Genomic DNA, 19,174 nt, shown 5'->3' on the forward strand with positions numbered 1-19,174 from the left:
TTTTTTTTTTTTTATATATTCTTGAGAGAGAGAGACAGAGAGAGAGAGAGACAGAGACAGAGACAGAGACAGAGACAGAGACCAGAAGCAGGGGAGGGGTAGAGACAGAGGGAGACACTGAATCTGAAGCAGGCTCCAGGCTCTGAGCTGTCAGCACAGAGCCTGACAGGGGCTCGAACTCATGGTACCTTGAGATCAGACGCTTAACTGACTGAGCCACCCAGGCACCCCTGAGACTTTGCATTTCTAACTGGCACCCAGGAGATGCTGAAGCTTCAGGTCTGTGCACTCCATTTGAGCAGCAATGATGCTGGTGGCCTTAGGCAGGGTGCGGGGGAGGAAAGGAGGATGAGTCATCATTGAATCCTGCTGTGTGGGTGATGTCACAGATCTCCCAGGTCATCAACATGGGACAGAAGTCTGTACATAGAGGGGCGTGGAAGGTATGAATCTTCAGATTAATATCACTCATGTCCAGAATTTCAGGTTTCCTTAAAGGATCTCACATGAGAATCTGCAAAGTATCTGTAAGGGAAGGTAGAGCTGTTAGCTGTTGTTTCAGAACCCTTTGTCCTCATTGACCCCATCTCACCAGCCTGGTGGGGAGTTTTCTTGTTCTTCATTCAGGGCTATCTCAAGTAGCTGCCGTTCCTCTGCCAGAAATGCTGAGCCATTCATCTCTGAAGCCGCCCACCCTGCTCAATGAGTGTACAAGAGAGCTGCATGCTTGTATTCATTTATTAATCATAATCCCTGAGAGGTGGCATTGTGACTTCATCCATGGTGATGTTTATTGGATGGTCTCACCTTTTTTCTAGCTCATGCTGTCAGCAGCATTTTGTTGATGAGGTCTAGTAAAAGTGTACACTTCAGGCCTGTTGAAAAGGGATGGGTAGCCAGCAGCACCGTGTGAGGGGCACAGGTGGTGATGATCCCTATAACAAATGTCGAGGCTGGTAACCCCAAGGCCAGCAAAGGGAAGATGCTCTTCACACCTTAGTTTGAGTGAGACTGCTCTGGCTCTGATTGGATTCATTGCATGTCCTTGAACCCATCAGTATCTCCAGAGGAATGTGATTGCTACCCATTTTTCACTCAGGTCATAGGTTCTACCTTGGGAGCAAGAATCCAGGGCCACAGGGGATCGGGGTGTGGTTCTCGTAACAAAGGGGGCTTCCTGCTTTCCTGAATCCCAAATGTCCACTGCATGCTCCCACCAAGAACCTCGAGCAATGCACTGTCCCTCTAACCAGTGCAGAGTGGTGCTGTAGAAACCTGAGGTGCCATTGCATAGGGGGGGCTAGGGTTGAAATAATAAAAATGAGGTATAGCACATGAAAATCCATCAGGAAACATCATCTCAAAGGGCTTGTGCTATGAAAGAAAGCCAGCTTCTGGTAGAAAAGCACCTTTTTGTTAGGCTTATGTAGATACTCAGGAGATCCTATAAATTCAGTCCTTACAGGCTGTGGCAGTCCAGTTTTCCTACAGTATTTGGACCCATCCTTCCCTAAGGGTTAGAGCACATACTCTGGAGGTACAGAGTCCTCATGATATGATAGTATTGGGCTCTCCCTCACATGCTGTGTATAGTTGGAGAAGTGGATTACCAGGTGCAAGCTTTTGTTCCTCATTTATGAAGATAATGGTGCCTCATCCCTCCCAGGTGGTTGTAAGGATTATGGATGGCGGTGATGAATGGGGAGCCTGTCTTATCTTTGTCACCATTATCATCAGCAGCTCTTAGCACTGCAAAAAGCAGGTGCTTAGCAGAGTTTGTTGAGTGAATAAATACATGAATGCTGAAAATGAGCGGCATACAGTGTGTACTTTACAATATGTATTTTGGGGGCACCTGGGTGGCTGAGGGGTTGAGTGTCGGACTTCAGCTCAGGTCATGATCTCATGGTTGATGAGTTCGAGCCCTGCATCTGGCTCGCTGATGTCACCACAGAGCTGGCTTCAGATCCTCTCTCTCAATCTCTCTCTCTCTGCCCATCCCCCACTTGCACGCACCCTCTCTCAGAAGATAAAATAAAAATAAAATAAGTATTTTTTTTCTTACCTGTTAGCAATGGATGCTCATGTATGTCAGTGTCACATATTCTTTCTGTGTGGCTAAAATCAGGGCTTCTTTGCAAAGCCCATGTGAAATCTTTAAGAAATTCCAGGAGTTTCTTTTTGCACCTTAGCCCAGAAAGTGCATCTCCAGGCTGCACAGCTAAGAAGCCCCAGCACTGCTGAAGGTTTCCAGAAGTCTTCCTGCAGCTCCATCTGACACAGCCAGTTGTGAAACAGACTCTCCTACTTCTTAGAAATCCTTTAAAATATTTTTTATGCAATTCCAAGTAAATATTGTTAAAGGGATTTCTCAGTGAGTCCGTTTTACTGCCACAAGGAAGTTCAGAGAAACGGAAATGCCATTCAGGCCTTCTGTGCTGTCCCAGGAGGGTAGTTATTGTTCCCTGAGCCAGAAAGGGAGCTGTTGTCACGGAGGGGCTCGTGTATGCCTCTCCCCCTCGGGTTCGTAGAGGGAGAGGTAAGCTCAATTTAAGGCAGCCCAGCCTTTTTAAAGTTTTAATTTCAAACTTTGGTTGTAGCTCAGGAACCCAGAAGACTTTCAAGAACATATATGAGGACTGGTATTTTTAGAAGGCAGACCTGGAAATTAAGATTTCCATCTAGAACTCAATATCTATCGCACACAGTGTGGGTGGCTTTCAGCCACTCCCGGGGGGAATCTCTGGGAGTTTCTTTGGGCATAATTTCAAATGGTTGGTACCAGGCTGTAGGTGGGACCAATACTTCTCACAGTAAGGAGCTAAGAGCACCTGACGGCTCAGGTCTTATCAAAAAAAAGCATCAGGAATGTTATTATATTATTATTATCTAAACATGTGTCTGCAGACCTCCAGCCCTTTAAAAATGTGATTCGGCCTGGGATGTGATTAGGTTTAATTTACTTCTCTGTCATGTTCCGCAGACAACTGTGCTGGTTCTGCCAGTTTTATTTATTTTATGTATTTTGCTGCCAATGCCGCCCACCCCCTCCCCACTCCTACCCCAGCTACGTGGGCCGGAGAGAGAGGTGGAGCACAGGAAGTGTGTGCCTTTAGGCACTGTTGGACCTAATGAATGTTGGTACATAATGTATAAGGCAGGGCTTTTGTTTTCAATTGGGTAACTCGTGTTAGGAATCAGTTATGTTGTTTCTAGGCGATTCTCCTGCTTCTCATAACCCAGCGTCTCCCTTCCTCAGCATGGTCATAGTCTTTGGTTTCTTAACCTTGGACTTTGCTTATTTAAACTTCTCCAGTAAAGAATAGGAAGGAAATCCCCAAAATGCTGAAAAAAGGAGATGCTAGCTGCTCTAACAATAACGTGAGAAAAGAAAGCGACTGCGATACATGGATTATCTGCATGCCAACGATCCATGCAGCTAATGTTTGCCGAGTTCATCTTTTGTGGCAGATCCTATCTTAATCATTTTTACATGCTCTTTTTGATTTAATTCATTTTTTCTGGTTTTACATGATCACCGGAGTGAAACAAAGAGAATTGTCAAATACCCATAAAGGATATAAATTATTGTCTTTATTAAATCATTTTCTCTACTTTTACCCAAACTGGGATCTGTTTGAAAATGCACTTATAATAAATGTTCAAAACAATTTGTTGAATTAGTAGATGAAAGGATGGATGGATGGATGGATGGATGGACTGACGGATGGATAAATGAATGCTTATTTGCAACTGGTCTAGATGTCAGAATATTAATTAAACCTTTCCTTCCACACTCAAAATCTTAGAGGTCTTTGAGGTAATATAGTCAGCAGTTCTCAAAGGGTGTCCCTAGACCAGTAGCATCTCCACAGCACGGGAACTTGTTAGATATGCCCATTGTCGAGTCTTGCTTCAGTTGTATTGAATCAGAAGCTCCAGGGATGGGTCCAACAATCTGTTAAGAGGAACCCTCCATGTGATTCTGATGTTCCCTCAATTTGCTGACCTGGCTGTGTCTCCTCGCTTTATGAAAAAGGAAACTGAGACCTAGAGGGCTCGTAGTCTATATAGCTTCTATATGTCGTAGGGTCTGACCCCAGGACGGATTTTGAAATGCAATTTCTTGAAGAATATTCTCTATGGGCTAGGAAACTTCTAGAAAGAAAGGTAATTTTTTTCTTTCATTTTTGATGATCACACATTTTGTTTTAAAGTACTCAAATATTGTTATTTGAACCTTATGCGTGCAGGTTTCTTATCAGTAAAATGGGGATAGAAGTATTGTTTTATTGGTACATTGTAAAAGGTAATTGAACTTGATGGTGTTATGTTGAAAATAAAGCTTTAGGTAAAATGTGATTTTTTTTTTTTTTACAAATAGTTTATTGTCAAATTAGTTTCCACATAACACCCAGTGCTCATCCCCACAAGTGCCCTCCTCCGTGCCCATCCCCCTTCCCCCCCACATCCATCAGTCCTCAGTTTTTGTCAGCATTCAAGAGTCTCTCATGGTTTGCCTCTCTCCCTTTCCCCCACCATTTCCTGCCTTCTTCTCCCCCTTGTTCCTCAGTTAAGTTCCTCCTAATCCTCCTATACGTGCAAACATATGATATTTGTCCTTCTCTGCCTGACTTATTTCGCTCAGCATAACACTCTCAAGGTCCATCCATGTTGCTACACATGGCCAGATTTCATTGTTTCTCATTGCCATGTAGGTTTTGGTTTTGTTTGTTTGTTTGTTTGTTTTTTTACAAATAGTTTATTGTCAAATTAGTTTCCTAAAATGTGATTTTTTATCAATTATTTTCCTACAAGTCCAATTTTAAATAAGCTTCTCTTGTACCTCTGGATCTCAATCATGGTTAGAATGATAGCCTTTCATTATAAAATAGGTCTGTATAATTTACTACATATAACTTTCCTGCATGTGTGCTTTTGTCCTGTTCTCAGAGGCCAAAGCTGATGAATTAAGCAGGGCATCATTTGCACAGTCGGTACTTAAATATTTGTTTTAACTACTTGTGTCTTTACGGATTAGACAGACTCTGTCTAATCAAATCTATTGACTTTCTGTGAAGCAAACCTAGTGTATATAAAAAGGATTTTACAAAACTGATAAATTAAGGGATGATACTTTACAAATGATTTATTGGGAGATAAAGTAGCTATAAAATGTTTAAAAATTAGACACACATAATTTTTACAAAAACATAACTTTCCTGTAAAGTAAATGCATAAACATTCAGTATTTTAAGATTTAGCAAGTCAGGTTGAATATTGGGCAACAACAAGGCATAGTTATAATTAGAGTTGAGAAGGCAGTACTGTCAAACTGGAGTGAATTCAACAGCTATTGCTGTAGAATCGGGACTCAATCTGGTTATAAACCTGGGTTTGGTTTTTCAGTCTAAGAGGGATAGAGGAGGAAGGGGTCAAACACACTGAAGGTTGCCAGGGGTATTTCATTGTGAAGCTAGGGATGTGGCAAGAAGTAGGTAATTGAGCTCTTGAAACCAGAGAATTCAGGTGTTTTAACAGGAAACTAGATGTCTCCGTGTGCGGGAAGTCAGACAGACATTGTGTTATCTTTCACTTCCCCCGTTTTACAAAATGTCCTTACCTTTTTTTTGTCATCTTATCTGTCTTTCTAATGGATAAATGCAGCTTTCAGACAATGGAGTTATCCTAACTTCAGTACAGCTTTGGGTTCCTGCTTTTGCCAAACAACACGGTAGTAGAATCTGTTTTTGTCATTATATACTCTATGCTAATGTGGCAGAACACTTGAGTAGTCTAGATTCTAAAGCAACAATAGTATGCCCCGTGCTTGTGATCTTTTGAGAAAAGAGAGCGTAACATTCCAAAAGTACATCAATCACTTTTGTAAGAGATAGCAAAGTCTATGTAAGAAACTAAAACAGGAATATCGATAATGAACCCGTGTGAACTAGAGGTAAACCAAGAGTATAACTGAGTCCAGTATAGTTGAAGGACCCCTCCCAGTGAAGGACGCAGAACAGAAATTGATATAAGCTTAGTAGCCAAGCTCTAAGCTTGGGAGCATGGCTGTGATATGGACAAACCGATCTTTGGGGTTCTGATCTGGGGGAGGAGCACTCTGAGAGTGAACCACAGGAAGATGGTGACCTCTTGGTCCCAGAGCAACCCACTTAGGATGAAGCAGGATCTGGGTGAGCGATGAGGCATCCTGGAGCAAGCATCCACTTCTTCAGTGGATGGTGGATGAGCACAAAAAGGGGTGTCCTGGAGTTAGTGCTGGTCCACAGCCCTGAACTTCAGGGCTGAGCCCATTCCCACATCATTTCTAGAAAAACTGATAGTAAAAGAGGAAAAAGGTGGTCATGGAGGAGAGTCCACCTTGTCTCAATTTTCGCAAGACTTTCCCAGTGTTAGCATTGAAAGTTTCACATCCTAAGAAACTTCTCAGCCCTGGGCAAGCAGGGGTGCACTTCAGCTGAAGTGGCCAAGAGGCAGTTAGAGCCCAATTCCCATATTTTTCAGTAAGGGTAGCAGACACAGAGCTTTGCCAACAAGAGCAGGTCCAGAGACCGCCTGCCAGTGAGGATGCTGACAGAATGAGTCACAGAGAGCCCATCTGCTTGCAGTCCAACTTCTCTCCAGCCTGTCGGCCTGGAGCAGGCAGGAAGTGAGCAGTAGTGAGAATTTAGAGGTCGTCCAAGAGAGAAATTTGACTTTGTTTTTCTGGTGAACTAAACCATAGCACCAAGTCCTTCAGAAATAACTACAGGCTAAAAGGCAGAAGACACTCTATCTGGCTAACCTCCATTGCTTCTACTTCTTGTAATTCCCACACGCATACGAGTGCTGTCCAGCACCCTCAAAATCTTGCCGCCTCTTCTTGCAGTAGTTTGTTTGACTAAAATGAACAACAATACTGGAGGCTGGAATTAGACTCACCTGCAGTTTACCCTCAATTTGCAGCCTTTCAGTCATAAAAATGAGGGGCCTTTTCATGTTAACTAGCCTTATTCTTGAGTGTGATTTGTTATTATAGCAAATTTAATTTTGCATGAAAAGCGTGATAACTAATTATGTGGCATTTGCATACTCAGAACAAATTCCCCAAAATATTTGCATAAATTCCCCGATGTTCTTTTTGACTCAGTAACAACCTCATCACAGTAAATTGCCTTCCTAAATTGATTTAGCACATCTGCCTTGCCTAAGTGTGGCTGATTTTCATCAAAAATAAAGATTGGGATAGTTAAATTATTATCGGCTGGTAAGTGAACTGTCTGCATTGCTACCCCACACATGTATGGAGTTCCTATGTTGGACGATTGCTCTGGTATAAGGCCCTTCCCTGACTCTTCAGATCCCAAATATTGTACAGTCCTTTCAGTTCATGACTTTAGCAGTTTTAGAGGAAATACTTGGAAAAAATTGTAAATAACAGCACAGATGCACCTGCTTCTATTTTATTTATCACGAGTCCTGATCTCATGCACCTCCATGATTGGTAGAAATGTGGGCTTCACGGCAGTGTGGCTATTGCTGGTTTTACGTTATTTTAATTAAGCTTACATTTTTCACCAGATGCAATGAAGTAAGTCACTTAATGATTCTCCAGCCCCCTGCCCTCAAAAATGAGATACATTAAAAATAAACTTTGAGTTGCTATGTCATGCAGCTCAAGAAATGAATTATAGACTTGGATGATCAGTTCATCTTAAATTTGCGGGGGGGAACATGTGGGTGGTGAATGTAATAATGATGGGTAATTAATTTATTAACTGTTGATTAAGCAGCGCTTTGCAAAGTTGAGTGGGATCAGAATCCTCAGGGGACCTGCAAAAACATATTGCTAGAGGGCCCCTGGATGACTCAGTCATTTGAGCCTCTGACTCTTGATTTTGGCTCAGGTCGTGATCTCATGGCTCCTGGGTTCAAGCAAGCCCCGTGTCAGGCTCTGCTCTAGCAGCACGGAGCCTGCTTGGGATTCTCTCTCTCCCTCTCTCTCTGCCTCTTCATCACTCGTGCTCTTTCTCTCAAAATGAATAAATAAACATTACGTTTTTAAATAAGTTTGCAGGTGATGCTAATGATGCCAGTCAGGAGGGCACAACAGGTTACCACCCTGCTTCTCTTCCAGGGATGAACTGGCACAGAAATAGAGGCTCTGAGCCTGAGGTTTTGCTCTACGTTAAAAGTTGCTCTGTGTTACAATATTTCTCTTTCGATTTTCCAAGTGGGAGCATTATAGACTTGTGTCCCCACATCCTAACGCATACTTGATTTGTCTTGCCCTTCAAGAGAGAAGAAACTTCTTTTCTCCTGAATCAGAGAGTTTCTACTGTCAGGGCAAAATGGCTTTTTAATTACCTTTCAAACAAGAGAACAGTGCAATTTCCTTCAAGCTGTATCAGCCCTTTGGGTTAGCACTAATAAAAACACTTTTTAATCAGAAGAGTGGTAATCATCTTATACCGCATTTGGGGCACTGGGGAAGATAATGTCAGTCTTTTTTCCACGTAAAATAAGGTACCGAGTTGAGAGTGGAAGGTACCAGGAAACAGATGGTACTTCATCCAGTGTCTGAGAAAAAATGAAAAAGTTTGCTACTGAGTTTTTTTATTGAAGTATCTTGAGCTTCATAAGTACTTTTTCTCCATCTTTCAAAACCATGTTAAAATCTTCCTTGTATGATTGGCAGCTGATTCCTAAGATTCCCCTGGAAGCTATTTCAGACATGCAAGGAAGCTGTAGGCTCAGGGTCTCCCAAGGCAAAGTCAAAGGAGAAAATTGTTCTGTAGTCTCAGAGGGGTGTGTATTTTCCCATTGCTCAACTTCTCCACTTTCTGCTTTGGCAGAGCTAAGACTGCAAAGTAGAAAGAGGGGCTGCCCCATGAAAATAGTAGTCAGTCAACAGATGCAATCTCTAGTCATAGGAGACCGGGGCCCATTGCCAAAAGAGGGGCCTCACCCTTCCCCCCAATACCTATTAGTCCCCACATGGCATTTTCCTGGTCATATTTAAAGATAGGAAAAGGAAGAGTGGCAGCCAAATGTGTTTTGCTCCCCCGCCGCCATGCCTATTGTACAATTATTGATGTTGGCATAGGAAACCATATTGAAATATCACTTAACTGGTCCTCAAGGAGCTAAGTTTGTTTCTGTGGAATTGGCCTCTTACTGAAGGATTCTGGGGGAAGTTCAGGTGCTTTCTTTTCAGCACTGGGGTTGCCACAGCTGAAGAAACGGCCTACTCCCCTCCATGTTACATTGGGGCTCATCCACACTGCCAGGCCTGACGGGGAGGGTTCTACTGAACAGGTTCACAGTGTCTGCTGCAGAAGGTCCAGTGACTTCAGGCTGTGGTTTGTTCTTTCTTAGACCCTCATGCTCAAACAGAACCCAAGGCCTACTACCCCAGGCTCCTGGCCCTGACTCTTCAGGATGAAATTAACCCTCAGTAGAGGACATCTCTCTTTTAAGCTCAGTTAGAACTTCCCTTGTACTTGATGTTTAGTATGTGTAGGGAGGGGGATGGCCACAGGTATTATGTTCACATCAGTCACATAGGCTGCTGTCCAAGGGAGCCCACTTCCTCTTTCAAAGTTTGGGGTGAACTTAAAGGTTTTCTGGTTCGGCTCTTCATACTAGCTTTTCCTGGGAATGTCTTTGACTGTGATTTTGTAGCTCTTGTCAGTCATAATAAAAGCTGACTGCATAATGCTTAGCTTTTAGTATTTTTGTGCAGTTTGCATTGACACTACAGCGTTATTCCATGTGTGCGCACATGTGCACACGTACCTTGCAAAATACGACATCTGAGAAGGTAGCTGAAAGAAGACAGCATATCTCTTCAGAGCTTCCAGCCGTTATTTCCTGTGGCAGAGGGACACCTGTGGCATCCCAATATATAATATTTGATGTTAATATGGAGAACAGGTTCAGGGGTAAGAGGAAGACATGGTGGTCAGTATGGCAATTCATATGTCTTGCTTTTTGTTTTGGAAGATGCAACAAGAAAATGTAAGTGTTTCTCTTCACCAAGACAAGTCTGGATGTTTAAATAATTAAAACATCAGCCTGCAGCCACATGAAAGTGAGGAAAATTTAAGATCCATTCCATTACTTTTATTTTCTTATTTTTTACAGTGAAAAATAGACATAAATGGCAGCTACTTCTGAGTACCACCCATTCCCTCCCAGAGGCATTGAAAGGGAAGTCTTTGAAATACCTTGCTCCAGGAAGAACGTTCTTTTCTCCAGTGTGATTTACGTGCCCACAAGTGAGAAACGCAGTTTAACAGGCAGCATACTCAAATCCTTGAATATTTCAGGCTCAGAAAATAAACCACGAACAAGGTTTGTGTGTTAATGCATAAATGAGTAATCCCCTCACCCACTAGGAAATACCCCATCTCCTGAGGGAAGCCTCCTACTAAAGATGAATATGAAAACTTTAAAAAATATTATTATAGCTCTCTTGTGTGGAAAAGGGCATCTTCCTTGGATAGGCAGCCCAAATTTTCCTACAAGACTTCCTGGCTCTGACATGACATGAGTACGGCCACCTGTTTCTTTTCTTTTTCCCTGAAAAATTTTTTTAAATTAATTTATTTAGAGACAGAGACAGCACGAGTGGAGGAGGGGCAGAGAGAGAGAGGGAGAGTCTTAAGGAGGCTCCTCGCTGCCAGCACAGAGCCCGATACAGAGTTCAATTCCACGAACCTGTGAGATCATGACCTGAGCCTAAACTCAGAGTCCAATGCTTAACTGACAGAGCCACCCAGGCGTCTCCTCCTGTTCTTTTTCTAAAACATCTTTATGTTCAGTCTTAAGACACTTGACAGGAGTGTCAACGCACTTAGGGCCCCCACTTGCCTCTGTAGAATAGGTGATGTAAGTGGTTCAGGGAAGGTTTGATCTGTTGGTTGATGGTTGGTGATGGGTTGGTTTTGTTTTGTGAGCTCCTCAGAAATTACCAAGATCACTATTTAGGAGACCATTCTCCAAGGGTGCCTCAGGGAGAACTGGAAGCATCTTTCTCCCGAGTTCTTAGAATTGGATCTCTGGGTCCCATTTAACTCACATACTTACAATATCTGTATCTCAGGGTGAGTCCTGGGATCTGCCATTTTCCCCAGCACCTCTGTAGTCTCTCAAGAACACTGAACCCTAACAACCACCTAATATTTTCTAGAAAACTTTGCTCATATGTTCTTTCTACCCCTGGCACAATCTTTCTCTTGTTTCCCCAGTGAGGACTTTGGAAAACCTACTCCACTAAAAGTGCTTTTGCCAAGACATGAACAGCCCTCATATTGATTAATTTGGGGGCCTCCCTTACTGTATCACTGATTGTATTTGCTACTCCATTCTTCCTGAAGTACTGGTTTCTTGGTCCTCTCTCACTGGCTTCTCCTTAATTTATTGGCTTAGTTCTCCTCCTCCCAAACTTCCGTTACTGGATCACTTTTTCTTCAGTGTTGTTCCTTCATCAGGTGATCTCACTTCAGTCCCATGGTTCCAAATACTGTTCATACACACTTGGGAATCCCAAATTTCAGGCTCCCAGACCCCTCGTCTGAAGACAAATGTCCTCATCAACATTCCCTCTCCCATATGCGGTAGACTTCTCAAACTTAATTGCCCAAAGGAGGACAAGTTATTCAATACCCTTGCACAAACATGCTCTTTCCATAGTCTTGTGTCAGGAGATGGAACATTATTCAGTTGCTTAGGCCAAAACCCAAATATTATCTTTGATTATCTACTTTTTCCTTATTCTTACATTTAACCTAGTAGTACCTTCTGTCACCTTGATCTTCAAAACTACATTTTGAATGCAACAATTGATGATCCTCCTTGCTATGTGCTAGGCCAACTGACTATCCTCTCCTGCCAGTAGCCTCCAGCTGGTCCCCTTGCTTCTGTCATTGTTGTTGTACACACACACTCCCATTTTTGCCTTGAACAGTAGCAGGGGGATCATTTTCAAACTGCAGTGAGATGGTTTCACTCCTCAAATCAAATCCCCCTGAGATCGTTCCTTACTTCATGAGAGCAAAAGTAAAGTTCTTACCAGGACTGTGAGACCCTTACAATCTGTCTCTTCTCTGTGTCCCATGTCTGTGATGTTCCTGGAACTTGCCAGCACACTTCTGCCTCAGAGTCTTTGTATTTGCTCTTTTCTCAGCCTATGATGAATCTCCCAAGATAGCGGTCTGGGTTAATTTCCTCATTTCCTTGAGGCCTTTGCTCAAATGTTGTCTCCTTCTCCGTCATTCTATATTCAACTGAGCCGTCTATCTCAACTCCTCTTTTCCCTCTGCTCTCTTTAATCTTTCTTTATAAAACTTAATTGAATTATTTGCCTGTTTTCTCCACAAAAATGTAAATTTCATGAAGATGGAGACTTTTGTCTGTATTGTTTATGGCTGGATTCCCTGACCTGGAAGAATGCCTGAACATAAATTGACACTCAGAAATATTTGTTGACTTATTAAATTTGGCATTGTTTACACTGATCTCACTAATTTTTTTGTTTTGAGAGGACAGTGAATAGTAATAGAGCTAAGCAGTAAACTAATGCCTGTAACAGTAAAGCAAGGATTCTCAAGAGTGGTCTCCAGACCAGTAGCATGAGAGTCATCTGGGAGCTTGTTAGGGATGCGGATTCTCCAATCCCATCCCAAACCCACGAAAACAGAAACTTTGGTGTTGGGCCGAGCAGCCTGGTTTAATCAGCCTGGGTGATTCAGATGACTCAAGTGAACAAAGGAGAACGATGACCGAGTGAACAATTGTGTTATGATCACCCAGGTGATGCTTCCACTCAGTTCAAGTGTACGGAGTCTCTTAAAATGCCCTAAGGCTCTAACTGGGGGGAGGGGTGACATTGGGGCCAACTTACCTCTGGGCACATATTTCCAAGTCCTATACTAGGTGTTGAAATTACCAAGAGTTTACATCTTGGCCTTTTTAGTAAATGCAACGAGTCTGGCTTTTTCAGTGTCCCAGGACAACTTTGGAGGAGTAATAGGAGATCGAATTAGCACATAACTGTCCAGATTTTGAAGGGCACTGAATAGTAAACTCAGGGGACTCTGTTATACTGTGCTGAGTGGAGTGGCATTCTGTGATCCAGTACTTGAGTGGAAGGAAACAGGTGAAAAGTTCAATATATTGATGCCATGGATTCATCAGTCAATTCTGTGTTTTGATGTGTTAGCAGGTTTGGAGTAGTCCTTAAACTTTCTGTGGCTGAATTCTTCTACCCAGAATAGATAGTGACCTAACTGAGGCTTTCCACTGATACAGAGTTATGTCAGTATCTTTTCATCAAAGAAATAATCAAGGTTGAAATGAAGAGTGCTATGTAACTTACATATGTGTGTGTGTGTGTGTGTGTGTGTGTATACCACTGACTGCCATGTTGACAAATAATGTTTTACAGACTTGCAGAACTTTAAGAGGGAGAGAATTATTTCTCACTTCACCCTCAGCATGTGGGAGTGCAACCAATAAGTTCTCTTTACCATCTAAGTGAATTCCTTCATCTAACCAATATTTACTTATTTCCCAAACTGCCACTAAGAACCATATATAATGAAATAGCTTACATAGCTTAGAAATACAATGATCACATCTTTTTGCCCACCTAAAACCAAGTATAATTCTTATGTTTTTCCTCAAAGAATGCATAGTTGTCAGTAACAGATCTTTATCAATTTTGATAAAAATTAAAATGTATGTGTTTGGATTCATTCTATTTATGAGAACACAGTGCTGAATATGAGATGACAACCCAATTTCTTCCCTTGGCCTTGTTCAAGCTGGTCAGGCAAATCAAAGCAAAACCAAAGCCAAACTTAGGCAGATTATATAATTAGCATGCGTTTGGAGATTCATTTCTGACCTTGTTTTCTAGCACTGCATATTGCCACATGTCCCTAAATGTACCATTTGCCATCTTACCAACATGGAATCTACCTTGAGAGCAGCTGGTTATGGGAAGGGCATGCTCTGTTTCAGTTTGGCCTGGTACAGTAGACTGAGTGTGACACTGACTTATTGTTTTAAGTCTGTCACTGTTGGACCCCAGGCAAGTCATTTAATCACAATGACTGGAGCCTCTGTTTTCTACTTTGAAATGGTGAGCATGACTCAAAGCTGTTGGGAGGATCAGATGAGAAGGATGCCAAAGTGCTCAAAGTGCTTTAGAAAGCTCTGACTCCAAACTCGTATCCAATCAATCAATACAAAGATGTAAAGTTGGCTGCTGAGTACTTGGTGTATTTGCTATGTTAATTTGAAAATTATTGACTAATATTTACACTGCTGCTTACGGCATAGGCCAAGCTGTTGTAACATAGAGACCCAAAATAAAGTGTTTTAAATAAACTAGAAACTTCATTCTTTTTCATGTAAGAGGCCAAAGGGAAAGTTTAGGGTGGGTGGACAGCTTCTTTAAGATCAGTTGGCCTTGCCACCATGAACACAAACCTTCTGTCTCTGGGCCCAAGATTGGTAGCATTCCCAGCTGGGGGATGAATGTATAATTGACAAGCACCTTGTCTTTGGGTTGGAGAATCTTTGGATATTGCATCCACCATTTTTGCTCATGTCATTTTGGCTTGAATTCACTTACATGTTCACATCAACTTTCATGTAAATGGAATCTCTAGCTCAGAAGTCATGTGTCCAGCTGAAACTGGAGAGGAGTGGAGGCTGTCTTTAAAAGAAATAAAGGAATGTGTATAACAGGGGACAAGTTGGTAGTTCCAGATTGAGATGTATTGTACTGCTATGCTGTACTAATAATTTGATTTGCATTGATTACATTACCTCAATACCAAACTAGCAGGCCATAAAACTTTTCAATGGCTTTGGTTTCTATATATTTCTATGCTGTTATTGTTAATGGATAATAATGAAATGTTCATATATGGTCGAGGCTATAAGATGTAGGGTTTTCTATTCATCATCCTATCAAATATCTCTCCATTTGATTGTAAACTTTGGTTATGACTTTTGGAATGTATTGATTTTTAAGAACCCATTATGACTCACATGGCATAGATAACTAATGTCCCTAGACCTACCTCGGAGTTAGGAGATCAGAAAAACACACTGATTTCTTGCAAAATTGTCAATAGGTTATCTTTGAGATGCCATTTCTGACTTGTACTAACAGTAAAAGTGAGTATACAGTAATTTTGGAAATACTGCTGAATGCCCTTAAGACTGTTATAACCTTTTCAATTATAAAAAAAAAAAAAAAAAAAAAAAAAAAAAAGNAAAAGCAGTTCTGGAAGACCAGAGTGAGGGTTTTAAAATTTCAGATTCTCTTTTTATGAAACTGACCAAATAAATAGATGCTTTCATTTGTTTAACACACCATCAAGTACTTGGAATGCTCCAAGTTCTCTGCCATGTATTATTGGCAGATATAAAAATGAAGTAAAACGTGCTCTGAAGAGTGGTGCACATCCAAAGGAACCTGTTTTGGTAAATAGCCAGATACAGAGGATTAGACCTCGAGAGAGTGACCTAGCATGGAGGTAAAGATTTGGGAATCTCTGGATGTTTGGTGATTGTGGAAGCCCAGGTACTCTACTGAGCTATCTAGTATAAAGTGAAAAACAGCTTTGGGTAGAACCCTACTCTTAATACTTAAAGGGGTGGAAGAAGGAAGGAAAAAGACAAAGATTTAAGAACAGTAGAATGAGACCAGAAACTTCTTTTCTTTTCTTTTCTTTTCTTTTCTTTTCTTTTCTTCTTTTCCCTTTCCTTTCCTTTCCTTTCCTTTCCTTTCCTTTCCTTTCCTTTCCTTTCCTTTCCTTTCTTTTTTTGGTTTTCCAGTATTTATTTATTTAATTGGTTTTTAATAGTTTATTGTCAACTTGGTTTCCATATAACGCCCAGTGCTCATCCCCACAAGCGCCCTCCTCCATGGACCAGAAACCCTTTCACAGAACACCGAGAAGGGATAGGGTATGGTTGAAAACGTCACGTGCTATAGGAACTCCTTATAAGGAGCCTGCAATTCCACCTGTGGAGGTCATGCATGGCTCTAGCAGAACAATTCCACAGGAAAGTCTGCAGTGCAAGGGGAAGCAAGGTTGCGTTCTTTGATGAGTGAATGAGGGGGAATTTGAGATGGCTCATGGGGAGATAATGGCAGTGAGATCAGTTTGTGCTGAGCTGGTATTTCTGAACTGATTTGTGTTTAACATTTAAAACTTGGAAGAATTTATGTTGGCACAGATGCCAAATATGAGGCCACTTTCTGTCTAGTGCTATGTAATTCCCAAAGTTGGTGTGTGTGAGCTTTTTACAATCACCGTGCAGGTGCAACTTTTCATTAAGGTGACACATAATTTTTGAGGGCGTCATCATTTATTACAGTGGGTAGTCATTTTCTAATTATGGAAATCCCTGTATTTAATATGAGTTGCGTTGATTTGAACAGCTGGCCTCCTGGTGTGTGTTTCTTTGCCCAAAGGTGAACTGGGAACCCGACCAGAGTGCTGACACAGTTTTACAAGCTCTGCCATAAATGCCACTGATTATAACATCAAGATTATGTGGACAGATTTGGGACCTCTGCATGCTCGATTTTAGTATTAGATTTTAAACTCCACTTAAAAACTAATGATACATCAGCTCGTCCCATCATTAGAATTCATTTATAATGGGTCTTGCTCAGAACTGACCTAGATCAGACAGTAGGAGGTTCACATTAAATGGGCTTATGCTACACAGATATGCAATGTTAGGTATATCTATAAACCTCTAATCGCTTTAAATGTTTCATACTAATTGCCTTGAAACATGTGCATTAAAGAAATGAAAGGCAAATTTCCTGAAATACATCTCCAAAATGATTCTAATTTGCATAAGTTTTAGCCAAGAAGCAGCTGTCTTTTTAGTGCTGTACCTTTGTAAAACTTATAAGGATATTATACAAATATGTCATGGTGTAACTTAGTGTTCCTCTCTAATTGTAACTTGGGTGAAATGCTTTTAGCAGAGCACTGACAAGGGCAAATAATAAAAAAAGGACTATCATTTCAAACACCAGCTTAGCTTTAGTAGAACATAAACTATTGTATTGTGATATTTTAGATCTCGCTTCCTAAAATTTAATTATAATAGAATCTTTGTGGATGTTATTTTCTGGAACTGTATTTTTCTTTAAAAAGTCACTTTTTAAATTTGTATAGTGAATAGTAAACTAGAAAGAGAAGTATACAGAAGAAATGTAAAGCATAGTAGTATCATATACTGTGTTTTTAAAAAAAAATTTTTTTTACAAATAGNTACTGTGTTTTATTCTCTTTTAATCTGCTGTGTTTATTTTCAAAATTGTGTTTAAAACAGTATTGTACTTTTTAAAATCATATGTCTCTTCCCTAATATACTGTTTTCCATTTTATTATATATTCTTTACAAATTTTTTAAATGTTTATTTTTTAATTTTTTATTTATTTTCTGAGAGAGAGAGAGAGAGAGAGAGAGAGCGAGCATGAACAGGGGAGGGTCAGAGAGAGAGGGAGATACAGAATCTGAAACAGGCTCCAGGCTCTGAGCTGGCTGTCAGCACAGAGCTCGATGCGGAGCTTGAGCCCACGAACCATGAGATCGTGACCTGAGCTGAAGTTGGACGCTTAACTGACTGAGCCACACAGGGGCCCCTATTCTTTACAAATTTAAGAAATTATATAATTCTTCAGATGGCCAAAGTGTGTTTTTTCTTAATCATTCTTAATGATTTTTCTTAATCATTCCCACAATTTTGGAAGATAAGATATATCAAGTTTTTCCATGATGTCATAAATAATATCTGAACATCATTTGTTTTAATTTGATTATTTACCCAGAGTGATTTCTAGACATGGAGTTTCTGGATCAAAGGTACATGGATGTTTCATGATCTATTGTCAAATTCTTTCCCCAGTTGTTACCCATATAGACAAAATATACCCTTGTACTTAAGTTTTTCTGATTATCAAGTAAAGAACAAGAATTTGTTCCTATGTACAAAGAGACTTTTCTGTGATCTTGCTTTCCTCTTTCTTGTTCCCCTCCTTTGTCCACAACAAAGATATATAATGTATACTCTGTATCTTTCTTCTGGGACTTTTGTTTAATTTTATATTTACATTTTTAGGTATAAAGCCAATACACCAACATCCATTGCCCGCTCCTAACTAAGGCACCATTATTCCATGGTGAGGGAGAGTTACTCCGTAATAAAAATCACAGTGTAGGGATCAACAGGTTTCAATTTTGCTATGGTGCTTTATATTTCCTTGAAATTCTTAGCTCACCCAGCTCCCTTTCTATTTAATTTTATTATTTCAGCTTACCCGTTTTTAAAAAAAATTAAATTGGCTGCCTTTTCATCTCTGTACCATTTTTCTCCCCTTAAAGCTTTCTGCACATGTTTCAGAGAGTCCATCTCTTTCTGGATACTATTGAGCATGTTAAGGTTCTTTCTAAAATGCTTTTCATGCTTTTCTTAATAATTTTCAGAGTAACACGCTGTCCCATACCTGAGAGTGACGTGCTTTGTCACTGGTTTTATGTTGTATGTTTTCAGTGTACTTATTCTGGAATGATCCATCCAGACCCAGATGGAGGCATGACCAGTATCCATTCTACTTTCTGTCCATCTTCATTTATAGAAAATTTTTCTCTAAGCTCTTCCAAATATCCAGTGTCTTTCAGGCAATTTGGGGAGCTGCTTTAGTGAGTTGAGATCTTGTCATGCCCTTTCTTTCTGCCTGTGCCTTACATACTTTGGAATAGTGAAGACCCTGTTTAGTAACATCCAGTATGTGCTTTATACTCAAGCTCTTGCTCGAGGTATAGTAGCTACATTGCACTTGATATGACTGTAGCTCACTGTAAACCAGTCTGCCCTCACCATCCATTGTTTCCTTGTAGTTAATATCCAAATAGATGGATAAAAGTGGTTCCCATTGGAATCCTTTTTTATTCTTATAAGGGGATAGGGATTTCTTCTTAGTTAACTAATTTCTCCAATTCAGGGAACAGAAATGATGAATGTATGAGAATGCCGCCTAAGTTGTCTTGGCCAGGGAAGATATTAACAGAGAAGTACATACAAGCATATTATTTTTTGGTCAGTTTATTGCAGTTAGCTGTGTGT

The 19,174-nt window shown here is 40.7% G+C and overlaps 1 protein-coding gene across 11 annotated transcripts in view; it reads left to right on the forward strand.

Moving 5' to 3' along the window:
• The window catches only part of NCKAP5 (NCK associated protein 5), a 1,056,676-nt gene that overhangs the window by 410,684 nt on the left and 626,818 nt on the right, over positions 1 to 19,174 (forward strand). The window contains exon 1 of one of the 11 annotated variants that reach the window (XM_077747842.1): positions 2,506 to 2,539. The exons of the other annotated variants lie outside the window; for them this stretch is intronic. Coding sequence (XP_077603968.1) covers positions 2,507 to 2,539 — 33 coding nt within the window. The 5' untranslated portion in view covers position 2,506. Of the gene's footprint in view, positions 1 to 2,505; positions 2,540 to 19,174 lie in introns of those variants that run through there. 11 annotated transcript variants of the gene reach the window in all.

Source organism: Crocuta crocuta, unplaced genomic scaffold (genome assembly GCF_008692635.1).
Source record: "Crocuta crocuta isolate KB4526 unplaced genomic scaffold, BGI_CrCroc_1.0 scaffold427, whole genome shotgun sequence".
In the NCBI taxonomy this organism is placed as follows: Eukaryota; Metazoa; Chordata; class Mammalia; order Carnivora; family Hyaenidae; genus Crocuta; species Crocuta crocuta.